Consider the following 21,337-nt stretch of genomic DNA (forward strand, 5'->3'; position numbering starts at 1 on the left):
GCTTGCCTCTCAAAGGGTTTGATGAAAATGATTCTTTGGAGGAGACAGCTGTGTCTGGGTAATTTCTATAAGAGCATAGAGGTTGAAAGGTGGAACTTTTTAAAAACTGGAGTTCAAGCTCTCTACACATCGTTACAACAGACACAAAACATTCAAGTATTCAATTAGTATACTATGATGACCTTTCTTTCATAGAAAAAGATGAGAGAAGCCACCCTCATGATCAGTGAATTTAGCATGTACTAAATGATGATGCATCCTAGGAAATAATTAATTTGCTAAATTTTGTGATATACAAAATTACCCTGATTTCGATAACCTTCATGTCCTCCTTCACAACATCCATAAACCTCCTCTTTGGTCTTCCTCTTGACCTCCTGCCTGGCAGCTCTAACCTCAGCATCTTTTTACCGATATATTCACTCTCCCTCCTCTGAACATGTCCAAAATATCTTAACCTGGCCTCTCTAACTTTGTCGCCAAAACATCTGATGTCCTCACTCCTGATCCTATCCATCCTCGTCACTCCCAAAGAGAACTTCAACATCTTCAGCTCTGCTATTTCTAGCTCTTCCTCCTGTCTTTTCCTCAGTGCTACTGTCTCCAAACCATACAACATCACTGCTCTCACTACTGTACTGTACACCTTTCCTTTCATTCTTGCTGGTACTCTTTTATCACACAACAGACCTCACACTTTTCTCCACCCATTCCAACCTGCCTGCACACACTTCTTCACCTCTTTTCCACACTCCCCATTGCTGGAGTGTTGACCCTAAGTGCTTAAAATCCTGCACCTTCTTTACCTCTTCTCCCTGTTCCACTTGGTTCTCTCTCATTCACATACATGTATTCTGTCTTGCTGTGACTAACCTTCATTCCTCTTCTTTTCAGAGCAAACCTCCACCTCTCTAGACTTTCCTCCACCTGCTCCCTGCTCTCACTACAGATCACAATGTCATCCGCAAACATCATAGTCCATGGAGATTCCTGTCTGACCATATCTATCAGCCTGTCCACCACCACCGCAAACAAGAAGGGGCATGTCCAACATAAAATAAATAAAAAAAAAATTCAAATGCAATACGTCTCACAAATGTATAAAAGGTTTAGATTAATAAGAGCAGAACTATTAAAGGTGCAGTGTATAGTATTTACGAGGATCTACTGAACCGTTATGTTTTTATTCCCTTAGAATGAGCATACTAAATTAGGAGCATATCTACACACATCGCGGGTCTTCTTACAGTGAAGTCATCATTTTGCGGTGCCATGTTTTTTACAATAGCCCCAAACCGACAAACTTCAGAGCGCTACCGTTTCTGTTACTGTTTCGGCCACCGTAGCTTCTCTATGTGCTTAGAAAGGAAGTGGGGTGAGCGGTGGCCGTTTGCAATTTCCAACATCACTGCTAGATGCTGTTAAAAAAAGAAATGTGCTGAGATCTTGTGTGGTTAGCAATGTTTGATTTAGCAGAATCAATAAAGGCACCACATACAATCAAATTGATTTTAGTGCATTTCAGAACCCATGATTTAGTTCAGCTTCCATCAGTTTGCTAACGGTCAGTTTGATGAAACCACAGGCAGCTGGTCAAAATGTCAAGGCAGGACTGCCTGTGACCCTGCCTTAAAGGAAGTGAATGTAAGATTGCGGCCAAATCTGATACTGCAATCACTTTCAAATGACTGTAGAGCGGTGTATCCCCTCTCCCCCTCCCCCCTGACGCGAGGGTTTCCAGATTGGCTGCAGGATTCAGCAGGAACATTTGTAGCGGCAGCTGTGGTAACTAGAGCAGATCTGGCAACCCGGATGCAGACACACTACTGACTTTGTGATTGGTAGATAGGTGAAGGGGCGGAACAACATCAATATCAGTTGAGGGCTGCAACAAAAACTTTTAAATGACAATATCCTGGCCGGACTACTGTTGTCAGTGATATAATATTTGAAATTAACATGATTTCTTAATGTCTAGTGACACATAAGAGCCATTTTAGGATTAATTGAAATACATTTCTTATATACAGTTCAGTTTTTTTATACTTTATCCTATTGCATATTAGACACAAACAGAAAAAACAGTAGCAAAATACATTTGCAATGCCCACAAAAAACATCCTTGGGTTTATTATACCAAGCTATATATGAGGCCTTGAGAACAGACTCGAATGAAGGCTTTAGGTACAAGGGAAAGTATTATGGCTACATTATGGATACAATTACCCTTTGACTTGCATCTGAGAGTGATGCACGATCCAGACATTTATGAGACTATTTATACAGACCCACATTCTCATGCCAAGGTTGCACTAAACCTGGTTTGATTGAGGTCAATCTCGCCACCCTCCACACGTAAAACCTTAAGCCCACCTCCTCTGTAAATAGACATGGAAGGGCAGGAGAGATTTCAAACGCATAAGCCGATTAGAGCTCATTATCAATAGCAGCAGGTGGGTCGTTGCTCTACTAAACACTGAGCTCAGCACAGCCTCAGTCCAAATGTGCTGCTTACTGCTAACCAATTTCACATAATGCTTAAATGAATCACACTGTTCAACTTGTTCAGGGATATAGCTCTCCCATGCATTTCAGATTTAGGGTTAGATTTGTTTAAAGGAGTCATATGACGGTTCTAAAAAAAAAAGCATTATTTTGTGTATTTGGTTTAATGTCATGTGTTTACATCATTCTAGGTTCAAAAAATATATTTTTTTTACACATAGAGTACATTATTGTTGCTCCTCTATGCCCCTCCTTTCTGAAATGCATTGATTTTTACAAAGCTCATCAGTCTGAAAAGCGGGTTGTGCTCTGATTGGCCAGCGATCCAATGCATTGTGATTGGCCCGAATACCATAAGCGGCTGATGGAAATGTCATGCTCCTTACCATATGTGGAACATCAGCTCCTGAAGCAAAGCAGATAGTGACAGATGATAACGTCGGCCCTTGTAAATAAAGCTTAACCACTGTTTTCTAATTTTCCCATCTTTTGGAAGGCCAAACAAAGTAGTTGTTTTTAACATTTTTAAAACATTTTGAATTATATTATGTTGTATTTGATTTTGTTCAGTTACTTTCAAGTGTTTAGAAAAAAAGAGCTTAATTGACCGATCCCCATGATTCTGTTACTAGACCAACATTAGTTCTGGAATGTGTGGTTGTCAAGCTAGCTGTAAAAATTCAAACTGTTACAACATGTGTTGTTATGGTAGTTTTAGAGTAGAAAAAGAAAGTGGTTCACTTTACCCCCTTGATTTCTCTGGTCTGTCTCAGTTAATCCCTAAGCTGAGATAAAGAGTGGGGTATCTTGTGAGACACAAGCTGACAATCATATTTTCACTGACCTTCGTCCTGAATACATTCTGATAATTTCCATTGCTAGGAAACATCCTGAATTAATGGGAAATGTGTCTGTGGCAAGGGGGGCGTGGTTCAGCGAGGTCTGCAGCGGGAGAGAGGGCCGCGGGACGAGCGGTAAGTGAGTGGGTTGGACGCAGATTAATAACACCTGTCTCTTGTTCTAGTAATGAGCGCGGAGACGGGATAAAACACCAGCGGAACCGGAGACCAGGGAGAGAGAGAGTCGGACTGTTGATGCGACCCCCTGAGATATCCGGAACCCGGAAGTGCGTGACCCGGAAGCGAAACTGAGCATATACAGAGACAAACACACGCTGAAGCGTGCACGTTGTGATTTGAGTTATTGAGAAAATAAAGAGCATCAACAGTCCTGCCGACCCCCGTGTCCTCTTCCTTCCTCACTATATCGAACTTGTTACACTGGTGCCGAAACCCGGGAAGGAAGCAGGACAGAGCCGCCGCCATGACAACGCCCTCCGCCTCGCCATTTGCGGAGATCATCAACTCCCTCGCGGTCCTCCACCAGGAACACCATAAGGCATTGCTGGACCTTCGGACCGAACAGGAGCGCCGCTTCGAGGCCATCGTCCAAGGCCAGCAAGAGGACCGCGAGCGGTTCCGGAGCTGGATGGACCGGGAGGTTCGCGCCGAGGCCGCTGGGCGGGCCAGCGCACCGGTGCACGTGCCCCTACAGAAGATGGGGCCGGAAGACGACCCCGAGGCCTTCGTGGATCTGTTCCAAAAAGCCGCGGAGGCCTGCGGGTGGCCCCGGGCACAGTGGCCGGTGCGCCTCATCCCCCTTCTATCCGGCGAAGCCCAGGCGGCCGCGCAACATCTACCGGTCGCGAACCTCCTGGACTACGACGACCTGAAGCGGGCCATACTTCAGCGGGTCGGCCGGACCCCAGAACAACACCGCCAGCGTTTCCGCTCCCTGGAGTGGGGTGAGTCCGGTCGACCCTTCGCATTGGCCCAACAGCTCCGGGACGAGTGCCGCAGATGGCTGCTGGCCGGCGGCAGCGACGTGGACCATGTTGTCGATCTGGTGGTGCTGGAGCAGTTCATCACTCGGCTCCCCCGGAAGACCGCCGAGTGGGTCCAGTGCCACCGGCCCACGTCGCTGGAGACGGCCATCCACCTGGCGGAGGACCACCTGGTGGCGTGCCCGGGGGTCGGCGAACCCCCACTAACTTCTCTCTCTCTCTCTCCCCCCTCTCTCTCTCTCTCTCGACCTGTCCCTCTCCCCAGGTCCCGCCCTCCAGGCCCTCCTCGCGTCCCCCCCAGAGGCCGGGGTGGGATGGGCCTTGGACCGTCTGGGAGTTCGCGGGTCCCGCCCAGGGGGGCGGGGCCGCTGGGGGCTGGTGGTGACAATGGCTCTGGTTCCGCCCCCTTTCCGCGCTCATCCTCCAACCCACTCCCCGCCGCCGGGGCGGCGGGTAGGCCTGGGCTGGCCTGCTGGCGGTGCGGCGATCCGGATCATTTTGTGGACCGATGTCCGATGATGGACATCGGAACAATGATCCGGATCCCGGACGTCCAGCGGACCACCCCCGATCAAGCAGGAGAGTACCAAATTCCTGTGAGTATCAAGGGGGGTACATATCAGGCCTTGGTGGATTCAGGATGTAACCAAACCTCGATCCATCAAAGCCTGATGCAGCCTGGGGCATTGGATACAAGCCGCATGGTTAAGGTGCGGTGTGTGCACGGGGATGTGGTGGAATATCCGGTTGTCCCAGTCACGATACAGTTTAGGGGGAAAAAGCATAATGTTGAGGTGGCGGTTAGTCCCCACCTCCGGCATCCGCTAATTCTGGGGACGAATTGGCCCGCCTTTTCGGCGTTATTGGGGTCGTTATGCGCGGATGCCGCTTGGGGAAACAAGGCTAGGAACGGGGCGGTGCGAGTGCAGGTTGGCGAGACTGATACGGGACCCTTGGGAACAGCTTCAGGGGAACCGAGCGGGGTTGAGAGACTGATTCTCTCGGACCGCGATGACTTCCCTCTGGAGCAGTCCCAAGATGAGACTCTAAAACATGCTTTCCAACAGGTCCGCACTATCGACGGTCAGTCCCTCCAACCCGCATTGCCCGTCACGTATCCTTATTTTGCCATAATTAAGGATAGGTTGTATCGAGTGACCCAAGACGCTCAGACAAAAGTGGATACAACCCAGTTGTTAGTGCCAAAGAGCCGCCGGGAAATGCTTTTCCAGGCGGCTCACTCTAACCCGATGGCGGGCCACCTGGGACAGGCGGCCACGCTGAATCGTTTAATGACCCGATTTTTTTGGCCAGGCATTCATGACAATGTGCGCAGGTGGTGCGCGTCTTGTCCTGAATGTCAGTTGGTGAACCCACTGGCCGCCCCAAAAGCGCCATTGCGCCCCCTACCATTAATGCAGGTCCCCTTCGAGAGAATTGCGATGGACCTCATCGGGCCATTAGAGCGATCCGCACGCGGACATCGTTTTGCGCTAGTTATCGTGGACTACGCAACACGATATCCGGAAGCAGTGGCTCTCCGCAACATCTCGGCGAAGAGTGTTGCGGACGCACTGTTTCGTTTGATCTCCCGGGTGGGGATTCCGAAAGAAATCCTCACTGATCAAGGCACGGCGTTTATGTCACGCACGTTAAGCGAGTTGTACGGATTATTGGGCATTAAATCCATTCGAACCAGCGTCTATCACCCACAAACAGACGGCTTGGTCGAACGATTTAATCGCACTCTTAAATCCATGATCCGTAAATTCGTACAGGAAGACGCCAAAAATTGGGATCGGTGGTTAGAACCCCTCTTATTTGCTGTGCGCGAGGTCCCGCAAGCCTCCACGGGGTTTTCCCCCTTCGAGCTTCTCTACGGGCGACAGCCGCGGGGGGTGCTGGACGTCCTACGAGAAACTTGGGAGGAGGGGCCTTCGTTGGCCAAAAACGAAATTCAGTACGTCATGGACTTGCGAACAAAACTCCACACATTGGGGCGGCTATCTAGGGAGAATTTGTTGCAAGCCCAGGACCGCCAGAGCCGGTCATATAACAGGGGTACTAAACTACGCAAATTCACACCGGGAGAGAAAGTGCTCGTTCTACTCCCAACGTCGAGCTCAAAATTAATGTCAAAGTGGCAGGGGCCGTTTGAGGTCGCACGGCAGATAGGAGAGCTCGATTATGAAGTGATACGATCCGATAGGAACGGGGCACGTCAAATATACCACCTCAATCTGCTTAAAAAATGGAATGAGGTGGAATCGGTGTTGTTGGCAACGGTGATCGGGGGAGAGGATGATCTCGGGCCAGAGGCGAGCATTAAAGCGCAATCAGTCGCGTTGGCCCCGGGGGGAGATCACCTCTCACCGTTACAACTCGCTGATTTATCGAAATTACAGGCTGAGTTCGCTGACGTGTTCTCGCCCCTACCGGGACGTACCGACTTGATTCAGCACCATATCGAGACCGAGCCGGGCGTGGTAGTTCGCAGCCGGCCGTATCGCTTGCCTGAACACAAGAAAAAAGTAGTTCAGGACGAATTAGGCGCAATGCTCGACATGGGAGTAATCGAGGAGTCCAACAGTGACTGGGCGAGCCCGATAGTTTTGGTCCCCAAAACAGACGGCTCGGTCAGGTTCTGTGTGGACTACCGCAAGGTGAACGCTGTGTCGAAGTTCGACGCGTATCCAATGCCACGGGTTGACGAATTGCTTGATCGGTTAGGCACGGCTCGATTTTATTCGACACTGGACTTAACAAAGGGCTATTGGCAGATCCCCTTGTCTCCATTGTCCAAAGAAAAAACAGCTTTCACCACGCCGTTTGGATTACACCAATTTGTCACGCTTCCTTTCGGCTTGTTCGGGGCGCCCGCAACCTTCCAGCGGCTCATGGATAGGATTTTGCGTCCCCATGCTGCATATGCTGCTGCGTACCTAGATGACATAGTGATTTATAGTCACGATTGGCAGCGGCATATGCAGCATGTGAGGGCGGTCCTGAGGTCGCTGAGGAGAGCGGGGCTCACGGCCAATCCGAAGAAGTGTGCGATTGGGCGGGTGGAAGTAAGGTATCTGGGCTTCCACTTGGGTCATGGACAGGTGCGTCCCCAAATTGATAAGACTGCCGCAATTGCAACCTGTCCGAGGCCCAAGACCAAAAAGGAGGTAAGACAGTTCTTGGGGCTGGCGGGATATTATAGACGGTTTATACCAAATTATTCGGACCTCACCAGCCCTTTGACTGATCTTACTAGAAAGGGGCTACCAGATACGGTCCAGTGGACGGAGCCGTGTCAACAGGCTTTTACCCAAGTAAAGGCTGCTCTATGTGGCGGGCCGCTGTTACACTCCCCTGACTTTTCTCTCCCTTTCTTGTTGCAGACTGACGCGTCGGACAGGGGGCTGGGCGCAGTCCTGGCCCAGGAGGTGGAGGGGGGAGAGCGGCCGGTGCTGTACATTAGCCGTAAGCTCTCCAAGAGGGAAGCTAAGTACAGCACCATAGAAAAGGAGTGTTTGGCCATCAGATGGGCCGTTCTCACCCTCCGCTATTACCTCCTGGGGCGGGAGTTCACTCTCTGTTCGGACCACGCTCCTCTCCAATGGCTCCACCGCATGAAGGATACCAACGCGCGGATCACCCGTTGGTATCTGGCTCTCCAGCCGTTTAAGTTCAAGGTGGTCCACAGGCCGGGTGCTCAGATGGCTGTGGCCGATTTCCTCTCCAGAAATGGGGGGGGGGGGCTGCAGGCCGGACGGCTCCCCGGCCTGAGTCGGGCGGTGGGGGTATGTGGCAAGGGGGGCGTGGTTCAGCGAGGTCTGCAGCGGGAGAGAGGGCCGCGGGACGAGCGGTAAGTGAGTGGGTTGGACGCAGATTAATAACACCTGTCTCTTGTTCTAGTAATGAGCGCGGAGACGGGATAAAACACCAGCGGAACCGGAGACCAGGGAGAGAGAGAGTCGGACTGTTGATGCGACCCCCTGAGATATCCGGAACCCGGAAGTGCGTGACCCGGAAGCGAAACTGAGCATATACAGAGACAAACACACGCTGAAGCGTGCACGTTGTGATTTGAGTTATTGAGAAAATAAAGAGCATCAACAGTCCTGCCGACCCCCGTGTCCTCTTCCTTCCTCACTATATCGAACTTGTTACAGTGTCAATTTTACTGATATATCATTTTAGCTCGCTTGGAGGGGGAGCAAATGTATAAAATGTCTCACTTTACCCAACTCTCCCCAACTCCTAGCAACTAGCAGTTGGGAAAGCAGCTAGCAATGTGCTACCAACCACCAAACCACCGTTGGAAAATGCCTAGCAATTAACCACATTAAGAAGCACAGCTACCACTCACAACACCATAGCAAACAGCTACCAAATGCTCTAACAACTAGCAGAGGTGGACAGTAACTAAGTACATTTACTTGAGTACCGTACTTAAGTACACATTTTGAGTATCTGTACTTTACTTGAGTATTATTTTTTCTGAAAATTTGTGACTTTTATTTGAAAGACAAATATCGTAAATATTTTCTCCACTACATTTCCATCAAGGTCCTCAAAGTCTAAAGTTATTTCTGTAGCAGCTTTGAAAGTCAGTGGATGATTTTTTTATTCTTTAAAATGTGTTTTAGGAATCCCTATTGTCGGGTCACATGAAGTTCAATGATTTCCCAGCATTTTTTAACACTTGTTTATAGTTTATAGCAAAATTGAAGGAGACGGATGTCAAAATGTTCATTTTGGTGAGTATTCAAATAAACAGTGTATTGGATCTGTGCATTCTGCCTTAAAGTGACAGCAGCTTTGTAAAGGGCATTGTAACTTTTATACAAGTATTTAAATGAGTTTAAGTTTGTTGTATGCTAGTATGTCGGATGGAGCATCACTGACTGGCTTAAACCATCATGATGGCATAGTGAGCATTTATACAACAGTTATAAAATAATGCATTGACATGAAAACGGAAATTACTTTTAATACTTAAGTACGTTTGAAAACAAATACTTCTGTACTTTTACTTAAGTAAAAATCTGTTTTTCTAATATACAAATATTCAAATATTCACCTGTAACAGAGTAATATTTGACCAGTAGTACTTTTACTTTTACTCTAGTAATGAAGTTGTGTTCTTTGTCTACCTCTGGATGCTAGCAACCACCTTGTAATGTCCTAGCAGTGACCAATGACACCCATAGGAACTACCTACAGTAGCAACCAGATAATAATGCTAGTAACCACCTAGTAATACTAGCAGCCACCCACAACACCACAGCAGCTAGTAGCAACCAGATAGCAATGCTTGCAACAACCCATAACAAATCAACAGTCACGTTGTTGGAAGAAGGAGGCTATAATAATTTTAACAACATTGCAGGCAGTTTTCATGTAGCTAACTGATATGTCACAGACAACTGGACAGGTAAACAAGAAGAAAACTTCTTTCAACCCGTCTTGTCTGATGTTCTTAGGCTTGTGATTACTTCACAGTGATTTTCTCAAACTCAGAATTATCTATCGATTGGTCAGTGGTAATGTGCTTTAGAGATCTCAAGGATGAAAACAGCAGAGAGCCGCATGAGCTGGTCAGAGGTGTCTGAGAACCAGTGTGAGAAACTGCTCTTACAAACACATCTCTCTTGCTAAATAATTGAACTGTTTTTTTTTTTTTCTGTCTCTTCCTTTCATTTATTGCACTTTTGAACTTTTTCTTAGTTTAGAGTCTGCTTTTTTCTGAAAGTATTTCAGCTCTACTGACTACAACAAGCAGCTGAGCTGACGATGGACTTTAAATTATGAAGCTCATGGAGACACACACCTTCAAAGTGACTGTCATTGTAATACATTTCTTGTCAATTGTTGCAGTCTCTCCATCGCTGTGCTGCCTGTGTCTCTGTTCGATTATCTTCATGCTTTCCTGCTCCTCCAGCACAACCTCACCTGCTGTCCAGCTGTCTACTGAAGTCCCTCTCATCTCTTCTCAGAGACGTTTCTAAAGAGGTTCGCCCATCAGCTCATATGCCCTGTGGATTTCACCCACAGATATGACAACACTGGAAGTGAGAAAAATGGCTGATTCAATTTTGATTTGACTTGAGATCACTTCTAATACCCCGTTTTCTCTGAATCTGAGCATAAGTTGCCAAAAGAAATCTGTCACGGGACAGATCAAAGTCTCACGGGACATTATATTTACATTGAGACATTATATTTAGATAATTATTGCCAATGTTAGAAAAAAAAACATTTCTAAAATAACGTTTTCATAACTTAAAGAGAATGTTAACAAAATGTTCTGACAACATCTTTTTGTTAGCTGGGTGGTTACATTGACTAAGATAGACGGAAAATAGACTGATATGGCTAGGAACTACACTCTCATTCCTGCGTAATAATCAGGCAACTTTGCTGCCATACCATGGGTGCAGCCACACAATGATATTACACAGCGCCTAATGATCAACTAATGATGTTTGTGTGTTTTTTACATTCAAAAACATCATAACTAATAAGTAATGGGCTATTTTCTACACTGGTTTTGAGGCTCTCTCCAAAACGCTGGGTTTTGATGGGCGTGACGCACTGGAGACTTGGAAGTAAACGCCCACGGCTAGGATTGGATAAGATCCACTCCTGTCATATCTATTCCCCTGTCAGTTCAGTTCACATGAAGGAGGGGTTGTTTTGAAAGCGCCAACCAGAATGATTCAACTAAGTCTTTATCAAACAAACACAATGATTTATTTCTCATCCACCCGCGATTGATTTTACTTATTTTTGTATTATATAGGTCGCACGATCATTTGATATAAGCGCAAACCCCGGGTACACACGTGCGCGAGCATGCATTTCAAATGTCAAGTCAAGAGAGAGAGAATAGCGCAGAACAAGAAAGGAATATTATGAGATTCATCGGCCTTTATGTTTTGGTAGCCCGTCTGGAAAACACAAAGCCCCGGGACGTTGGGAGTCCAGCGTGCTAAAGGTATGTTCTGTTAGACACGTATACATAAGCAAAACGATCTATAACAATGCAATACTATTACATATTAAAAACACGTTTTACTCACATAAGTGTGTTGCACCATTCCTCCTGTCGGATCTAATATAGAAGAATCAGCGTTGTGTTTTAATCTCAATATGTCTACAAATCTAGCGCCACCTGAGATTTGTTTACACACGATTCCACAGTGAAATGAAGTGAACACCAAAGCTTAAAGACTGTGTTCTTCCACAACCAGGAATAGAGCAATATCTTGCTATATTCTTCAGCATGTTTATTGCTGCTGGCTTGTGTGATCTGATGAGTCGGTGGGCAGGGCTACTAAACTTTATGTGTTTATTATTCAGTAGGGATGTGTTTCGTCAGTCGATGACGTCAAACTGCAAACACGATCGTTTTCTGGGCCTGGTGTCTATAAAAGCTTTTCTTTGACTACAAGGACAAGGACGTTTTCAGCTCTGAAACTTACAGGATATTCTTATATTAACATGACCTTTTAAATATATCAAAAGCTCACGGCAAAGTTGAGTTCTCAATTCATCACCCCTTTAAAGTATGATAAATACTTTGCTTGTTACATATTATGTGCAACATCAGCCTTAAATAAATTAAAAATGTTAACTAGATTGTGTTCATTATGTCTAACGATGCATGTTTATGCTGAAATATAATAATATAATTTTAAAAAATTAGCTGATTGAGATGTACCCTAGTTGATATTGGCATGTTTAAGCTAGTTGCTAGGCTTAGACAGACATACAGACATCTGAAAACAAAATCTGAAAAAAGGTGTGACATAGGCTAAACATTAAATCATATGTTGTCCACCTGCCTCTCTATACTGCCGGCAAAGGCAGCATTTCCCACCTTTTGGACACATCCATTGGTCTGTGTATTAAAAGTAGCAGCTCTATATATCACAGCTGTGTGTGTGAGTCCTTTGAGGAACGGCAGATTGACTGTGCTGATAACAGGCAGCAGAGTACTCCGACTGGCTCTAGTCGAGTAAATGTTTTTCTCCCTGAATGAAACTGCTGTCCATGTGCAAGGACTATTATACTCATGTAATGATGTGGTGTTACACAAAGGATTCAAAGGTCTGGAGATTTACAGCACAGTCACTAATCGCTGGGCTAGCTTGACAAGGCTTAAGAAGTAAGAGTAGGTAGACACAGGAAATAAATAACTTTCTGATTCAAGGACATTCCACTTAAAATAATGACTGGGATGGCACTCAAAAGTCAAAGATCAGACTTGTGAATTCAGGGTAGATCTATCAACCTCAGTGAGAAGCATCCCGTGGCATCATTTTAAAGATGATGTCGACTGACGACTATGCCAGGAAATTAGGTTTATCAATCAATCAATCAACTTTATTTATATAGCGCTTTTACAATCACGATTGTGTCAAAGCAGCTTCACAGTGTTAAACAGGATAATATTGCAACAAAATTAGATTTGGCTGTACAGTCGTTCTGGAGAAAACAGTGATGTTATCAGCTTATTTTAATTTATCATATAGCGATAATGTTGGCATATCCGTATTATAGTTTATAGAATTAAGTAAAAACCTAATTCATAAATTTTATTTGTATAATTAGTTGAATAACTTTGATCATAATTTAAGTGTCCCCAACTGAGCAAGCCAAGCCAAAGCCGACAGTGGCAAGGAACCAAAACTCCATCAGGACATGATGGAGAAAAATAAACCTTGGGAGAAACCAGACTCAGTCGGGGTGCCAGTTCTCCTCTGGCCTATTAACACACCGTGTATGATTATTATTCTGACAACCTTACAGGTCAGAAATCATATTACATCGGTATATTCAAAATTTCAGGGTATCACGGAAGAGACAGGTTTATTTAGGATGGTGCGTCGATTAAACAAGAGTATGAATACATGAAAGATCGGAATTTTTGCGCCTGAGACGGGTTTTTGAGCATGACGTGCCAGTGAGGCAAATTCGAAGGAAACACCAATATACAACATACTCTTATGGTTATACAACATACTCTTATGGTTATACAACATACTCTTATGGTTATACAACATACTCTTATGGTTATACAACATACTCTTATGGTTATACAACATACTCTTATGGTTATACAACATACTCTTATGGTTATGTATACAACATACTCTTATGGTTATACAACATACTCTTATGGTTATGTATACAACATACTCTTATGGTTATACAACATACTCTTATGGTTATGTATACAACATACTCTTATGGTTATACAACATACTCTTATGGTTATACAACATACTCTTATGGTTATACAACATACTCTTATGGTTATGTATACAACATACTCTTATGGTAATTCGTAAGTATTTAACATTTTGGCAAATTGGTAGCTAAATTGAAACAAATAATACAATCTCATTATGTATTTTATGATCTGCTTACTTGCAACGGATGGTTATGTTTAAAGGGGTGGGTGATTTATATGAATCATATCATGCCAAATCTAAATGAAAATCTCCACCTTACAGTTACTTTTCACATGCGACTCTGTTTTTATAATGTAATATATAAATACATTGCTTTTCATCAGCTGTTTTATCATGAGAAGTTTGTATTATCGACTTTTTTTCTGCCATAATTGACAGAAAAACAATAAATTCAGTCACGCCACTATCAAAATTTCAATATGGGTATTCCTAACTATGTCTAGAATGCGGCATAAGACAGAACAATTTGGAAGCTATAATGAAAGCAGGAACTAAAACATAAAAGGATGACCATCTGTTGCAAACTGCACACAAAAACTGGAAAGCACTTTCCCGATCTGGCAAGCTTTAATCTGATTGGCTGATTCACAGAAGTCTGAGAGTAAAGACACATAGGTTATTTTAGCCCGTTTGACTTCTTAACTTAACTGTCATATATACTTCCCATTAGCGAAGCTCACAGACCTCCTCCAGTATGAAACCAAGGGGTGAGACAAATCAAATCATCATACATAAAGAGAAAGCGCTGAATAACTGCGGCTTTGCTGTATATAGCGCAATCTATAATTACATCTCCAGTTATCAAGAGCCAATCGCTCCTGTCTCCCTCTTCCCACTTCAAGGGAATCCAAGAGTGGCTGGTGAGGAATTTAAATGGCTGAAGCATTCAAACCTCTGCCAGGGAATTATTCATAGCTAATTTATCCTGTTAAAGACTCAGAATGAAGAAAAGCAAAAGACATTTGAGGGTAATATCTTGTGTTTGACTCTCTGTGTAATTGCTTAGCATCAAATGTATAATCATCTCATCCAAATATTCACATCAGAATGCTAATGGGATCATTGAAGCCTGTCATGCCATAAACCTTTTACAAAAGATGCCTCGATAAATGTGTACTTTGCACTTTTTGCACCATGCAGTTTATAAAATAATTTTAAAAAAACGTTTTAGTCTTGACTGCAATCAGTGTGCATTTTGCTTTATTCGTAATTATTTTTTTGGCTCTATGCACCTGAAGCAAAAATATTTTGTACTTATTTGGAGCGCAACAATTTTTAGTATTTTTTTGTATTTTTTTTACATGATCTCTTTCGTAGAGCGTACACATTTATTGTATGTTTACAGGTTACAGGCCCACTGTATGAATCCTCCGGCAATGATCTCTAGAAGGATAGTGAAACCTGAAATTGCAAGGTTTAAAGGAATAGTTTATAATGAAAAAATAAAATAAAAAATTTTTACCCCATGATTTACTCACCTATATGACATTCTACTTTCAGGCGAACACAATTTGAGTTATATAAAAAAAATGTCCTGGCTCTTCCAAGCATTATAATGGCAGCCCAAAATTTGAAGAACAAAAAACTGCATCCATCCATTAAAAAAGGCCTCCAAACGGCTCCTGGGGGGTTAATAAAAGCCTTCCGAAGTGATTGGCGGAGCGCCGTCCATATTCAGCTTACGGTAAAAGCGCAAATAGCGCGGCGATGACATCGAACATAACAGCCATTTTGGTTTGCACTGCAAGAGGCATTACAAATTCTTCTTAAGTTGAATATGGAAAGCGGTTGGCCGGACCAAGTACGCCCAACTACGCCCTAGACACAGAGCTTTATCAAGACCAGTGATTTACAGACCAGCTAAATGACTATAAAGCCTCATAATCCACATGATACATACAGTATACACTTACAATAAATATTTAGCAGTATATGAGACCAAATTAATGCAGTAAAAAAGGAATGTAAGAAGAGCATCTCCATGACAACAGTGAATATTTCTGTGAGAAGAGAATTGCAAACAGTGTAATAAAACGAACAGAGACATTACTGTCAGTGCAGTTAACCCTTTGTTGCATTTATAATTCAATATTATAAAATCAAAGGACAAACTATAAAACTTAATGTTTTTATTTACTCCAAAAACGATAACTGTAATTTTTTTATTTGCGATTTTCACTTTTATGTATTTCACCCAAGTAAGCCGTGTGGATTACTTTTATAATGGATGGATGCCTTTTCTGGTCTTCAAATGCCATTCACTGCCATTATAAACATTGGAAGAGCCAGGACATTTTTTTATATTACTTGGATTGTATTCGCCTGAAAGAAGAAAGTCAAACAGACCTAGGATAGCTTGAGGGTGATTTAATTATGGAATAATTTTTGGGTAAGGTATCCCTTAATATAAACATATTAGTAATTTAAAATGAAAATCTATATTATATTAAATATCTAAATTTAATTTAAGAAATAAATATGAATAATTGATCATATAAATATTTGTATAAAAATAATATTAACGCATTTCATTAAGAAATACTACTAATAATATATTTTTTTATAAATAAATACATTCAATTTTTTTTCAAATAAATAAATAAACATATTTAACCTATTCATACATCGGGCATACATTGATAATTACAAGTTTACATTACAGGGACTTTTATTAAGCTGATATTATACATTTTTGGTCTATCCGACCATATGCAAGCAGAACAACTCTGAACGTAAGGATCCCAACAAATTAGCCTGGATGCCAGCCGAACTTAGCCCCGCCCACAACATTTGAGGTTGGGAAGTTCAGTCTGGACTTGATCCATTGTGGAGCAACTATGCTCGAACCAGAGCTGTTCGGACCAATCAAATTGTCAGGGCGGGATGTATACGATAATGGACAGATGATCAACAGTAACGTCATCTTCCACATAACTAGCGTTTGGGTTGAATTCGTTCTAATCATGAACGTAGAACTTGTTTGTATATGCATTTACCTGTACTATTTCTCTCAAAAATTATGATTCTGTTGGTAAGTACTAAAGGGTTAGTTCAGAGTTAGTAAAGGGTTAGTTCACCCAAAATTTTTAATTCGGTCATTAATTACTTACTCTAATGTCGTTCGACACCCGTAAAACCTCCGTTCATTTTCAGAACACAAATGAAGATTTATTTGTTGAAATCCGATGGCTCAGAAAGGCCTTCATTGACACCAATGTCATTTCCTCTCTTAAGACCCATAAAGGCACTCAAGACGTCGTTACAAAGCCCATCTCACTACAGTGATTCTACAATCATTTTATGAAGCATCGAGAATAGTTTTACTATATAATAGTTCACTATATAACGACTTATATAGTGATGGGCCGATTTTTAAAACAAAGCCTCTTAAAGCATCAGAGTTGAATGAATCAGCATAACGATTCATTATTCGGATTCGGCAATCCGAAACATGAATCGATACACTGATTCAAAATGGTTCGAAGCTTTATTTTGAAATCGGCACTATCACTATATAAGTCGTTATTTGTTTTTTGCTCACAAAAAATATTCTCGTCGCTTCATACAATTATAGTAGAATCACTGTAGTGAGATGGACTTTTAAAGGGGGGGTGAAACACTCAGTTTCAGTCAATCTCATGTCAATCTTGAGTACCTATAGAGTAGTATCGCATCCTTCATATCTCCGAAAAGTCTTTAGTTTTATCATATTTATAAAAGAAATATGGGCTGTACCGAGTCTTTCCGGAAAAAAACGAGCGCCTGGAGGCGTATCGTGTGGGCGGAGCTAAAGAATGACAAGCGCGCAAAGCGGTGACGTCCTCAAGCGTGGAGAAACCCATCTATCTCAGCTAATACAGATAATGATCCACAATCAAATCTCAGGCTGAAATAAATTGAACAGGAGAAACGGCAACATCAGGATGTCCGTCTCTGTGGTATGTACTGTATTTAGGGGCCTTTGTGTGCAGTTTATGAGGACATGATTCGGTTTATGGACTATTGTATGTGACTAGACCTTAGAGGTAGCAAGCAAAACGGTTTTGCACGTCAGAGTCAGAATAGTGTAACGTTATACAGAACAACAATGGAGTAACCGTTAGCGCATTTTAATGACGAAGCACGCGATCGTATCGTTTACTGATGTTTACTCATGCGACGGTACCCAATAGCAGAGACATTTGAAGTTGATTTACTCACCGGCATCTTCCAAAACAGGACCGCTCTGTCAAAAACACACTTCTTTGGTATGATTTGGTGAAGTCCTGTGACAGCAGTGACCGTGGAAATCCACTTTGCGACGCGACTGAAGCGATGCCTTGAAGCTTCCCGTCATTTCTGCGTTCAAATCGGTTCAAATGCAGCGCTGCCTTCCCGGAATGCTGTGCTGAAGCGTTGAAGTCGCTCGACGTCACCCATAGGAATAAAGTGGAGCGCGGCGCGTCATAAGTGTTCACGGACGACTGGATCTGCACCTGAGAGACTGTTTACAGCGTGCATTTCCTCTCTCTCCCTCTAGTCACGCGGGCGCGCACCCTACCGGGAGAAGAGCCCATACGGCCCATACAAGGACCTTCCGCTCTATTTAACGTCAAGTAGACCCATACTCGAAAAAAACTCGCCGAAACTTGTGAGAAACCGGAAGGAGTATTTTTAACACAGAAATACTCCATCAAACGTTCAACATTAGTTTTTGAAACTTTGTCTATGTTTAGGATGGGAATCCAAGTCTTTAAAGGTGTAAAAAGCTCAGTATGCATGAAACAGCATTTCACCCCCCCCTTTAAAGATGTCTTTAGTGCCTTTATGGGTCTTAAGAGAGGAAATGACATTGGTGTCAATGAAGGCCTTTCTGAACCATCAGATTTCAACAAAAATATCTTCATTTGTGTTCCGAAGATGAACGGAGGTCTTACGGGTGTCGAACGACATGAGGGTTAGTAATTAATGACATAATTTTCATTTTTGGGTGAAGTTACCTTTAAATTCTTTTTACAACATTCATCTTCTTCTTTTACGTCTTCCAGCGTGTGTGCAGTTGAGTTCTGTTGAAAACTATGCATCACTCAACATACGTCACTTACTCCGTTGCTCCGATTGGTTGTAGGTCTATCCAACTGAGTGTAGAAGCATTTTCTTTCATGGTTCGGTTGAAACACCCCATAATACCAGCACAATGGAGCAGTATCAAACTCATATTCTGACTAGAATCTGAGTATGACGCCGTCAGGCTACCAACGAATACTAATGATATCACATTGAAATTATACTGTGCTTTGAACATAGTCTGACTGTGATCTTCCCTTTTGAAAAGAGGTAATACAAGACAGCACCTTCTTTCTCCCTCAGCCACACTCGCTGCCTTGCGCTCCTCAGCCAGACACAGTTAGTGAAGTGAACAGTCTCCTCATTCTTTATTTAATGATCCATCATCACTCTATATAGGTTACTGGGACTCTGTTTGCCGCCTGACCGCTTTTCATTGTTTCACAGCTCCTCAGATTTTACTGACTCTTACTTTACTTTTAGTAAATGCCACTGATTTGTGCTGTTTTCTGACAGCATATGGCTTTTAGCCATGGATGCATTAATCTATTAATAAGCTACGCCCTAGACACAGAGCTTTATCAAGACCACTGATTTACAGACCAGCTAAATGACTATAAAGCCTCATAATCCACATGATACATACAGTATACACTTACAATAAATATTTAGCAATATATGAGACCAAATTAATGCAGTAAAAAAGGAATGTAAGAAGAGCATCTCCATGACAACAGTGAATATTTCTGTGAGAAGAGAATTGCAAACAGTGTAATAAAACGAACAGAGACATTACTGTCAGTACAGTTAACCCTTTGTTGCATTTATAATTCAATATTATAAAATCAAAGGACAAACTATAAAACTTAATGTTTTTATTTACTCCAAAAACGATAACTGTCAATATTTATTTGCGATTTTCACTTTTATGTATTTCACCCTTTTCCACTCAACAGAAGAACAAGTGCTTGGTGTGCCTGGTGCATCACCACATTCATTGGCTGTTTTGAATTAGAGGTCAAAGGTCACCCTGAACAGTTAAAATGGCTTTTGAATGATGAGGACACTAGTATCAGAGGTTTGTGATGTCAGAAATAATGTTGATTAATAAATCTGCAACACTGAAAGGATATAAAGGTTGATTTACCTGTTATAAACCGGCCCTCTAAATGTTGGGTCAAACTTGCGAGGTTCACCTATGGAAATAAAAAGGAAACATGAAGTTTAGCAGGGCAAATCATACATACATACAGTCTTGCTTCACCATAAAGGAGCTTGATTTGAACTGAATGTACATTATCCCTCTTATCACATGGCTACTACTTAAATAAATAAATAAATAAATAAATAAATAAATAAATACCTGTTCACAAGATTTTTTAATTTTTTTATTTATACTGCATTTCAAATGCCTTTTATGTTCAAAACTATGATCAACTAAACAAACAATTTTAGGACACATAAAATGCTAGCTGTGAAATTAGTCCGTGTTAATAGTCATTTTCTTCCAGAAATGTTAAAATTGTCACCACTGTCATTTCTTTCCCCAAATGCTATTGCATTTGGCTTCCATAGTATTTTTTCCCCATACTAATGGGGTCTATCAAATGTTTGGTTACTGACATTCTTTAAAATATCTTTGTTTGTGTTCAGCAGAAGAAGGTAAACAATGACATAATTTTCATTTTTGGAAGAACCTTTAAGCACAATACGTCGTCAGTCAAGACAAAATTGACATAACTGTGATGTGATGTATTTATACACTGTTGGACGTTGTTAGTGGACAAATTAAACTCGAGTGTGTGAAAATTCTGTGTTAAGAGACTATTTTCTAAAAGTCAAGAAGCTTACACTGTAAAAAAAAAAATACATGATCAGTAAATTTTAACAGCATATGTTTTTACATTGCTGTGAAATACTCAAATCTGATTGGTCAATCACGCATTTCAGCTGTGTGTTATTTCCAGATAACAACCGCTCATCCGGGTACTACCTTATTTTGTCTTGACCGGTAGTACTTCTATGCTTAAAGCTGGCGCCATCTTGTGGCTGTTAAATACTTAAACAGCCATGGCTTCAATGGAAGACTTCAAGGCGGGTTTCCTTTATAAAGTTTTAAATATGGATATATTTCTTACACAAACGCATCGATTCGAATCAGAAGGCTCTATTAACCCATCGGAGCTACGTGGAGCACGTTATTTGACGGACAGCTGCATTTTTTATCGACTTCAAAAACAGCTACAACTACTGCTGGGATTAACGTTAGCCTGGACTTTTTAAATATAACTCAGATTGTATTTGTCTGAAAGATGAATGTTATATACACCTATAATGACTTGAGGGTGAGTAAATCATAGGTTTGGTTTCATTTTTGGGTGAATTAACCCTTTCAGCATTCAGACAAAACAGGGGCAATTAACATCTCATGATGCTGCACTTTAGTTCTGTTATTTGAGTTGTCCTTTGGCAGAAATTTTAGCTTTGAAAAATAAATGTAAACAGCCTAACACTGTATCTTAACCATATGCGATGCGATAAGACTCGATCCGAGACGCTCAAAAATCACAGCCAATCAGAAGAGTGCATAGACGGAGCTCTCTCTGACTGCTTTCACAGAGAAGTGGATAAGTACATTATCAAATTCATGAATCTTACACCATTTTAACAAAAAACATACTGAGTGACT

General features: G+C 42.4%; 2 protein-coding genes across 2 annotated transcripts in view; one reads left to right on the forward strand and one right to left on the reverse strand.

The window, feature by feature from the left end:
• Nucleotides 1-21,337, reverse strand: part of slc44a5a (solute carrier family 44 member 5a) — a 141,562-nt gene that overhangs the window by 32,775 nt on the left and 87,450 nt on the right. The window contains exon 2 of the mRNA XM_067454103.1: nucleotides 19,796-19,844. Within this exon, the coding sequence (XP_067310204.1) occupies nucleotides 19,796-19,844 (49 nt within the window). The remainder of the gene's footprint in view (nucleotides 1-19,795; nucleotides 19,845-21,337) is intronic.
• On the forward strand, nucleotides 3,425-8,502 carry LOC137090239 (uncharacterized). The gene is made up of 2 exons (XM_067454100.1): nucleotides 3,425-4,944; nucleotides 8,255-8,502. Exons 1-2 carry the CDS (start codon nucleotides 3,829-3,831, stop codon nucleotides 8,255-8,257), a joined length of 1,119 nt encoding a protein of 372 aa, XP_067310201.1. The 5' UTR covers nucleotides 3,425-3,828; the 3' UTR covers nucleotides 8,258-8,502.

The sequence above is a fragment of the Pseudorasbora parva genome, chromosome 9, assembly GCF_024679245.1.
Source record: "Pseudorasbora parva isolate DD20220531a chromosome 9, ASM2467924v1, whole genome shotgun sequence".
NCBI classification, from domain to species: domain Eukaryota; kingdom Metazoa; phylum Chordata; class Actinopteri; order Cypriniformes; family Gobionidae; genus Pseudorasbora; species Pseudorasbora parva.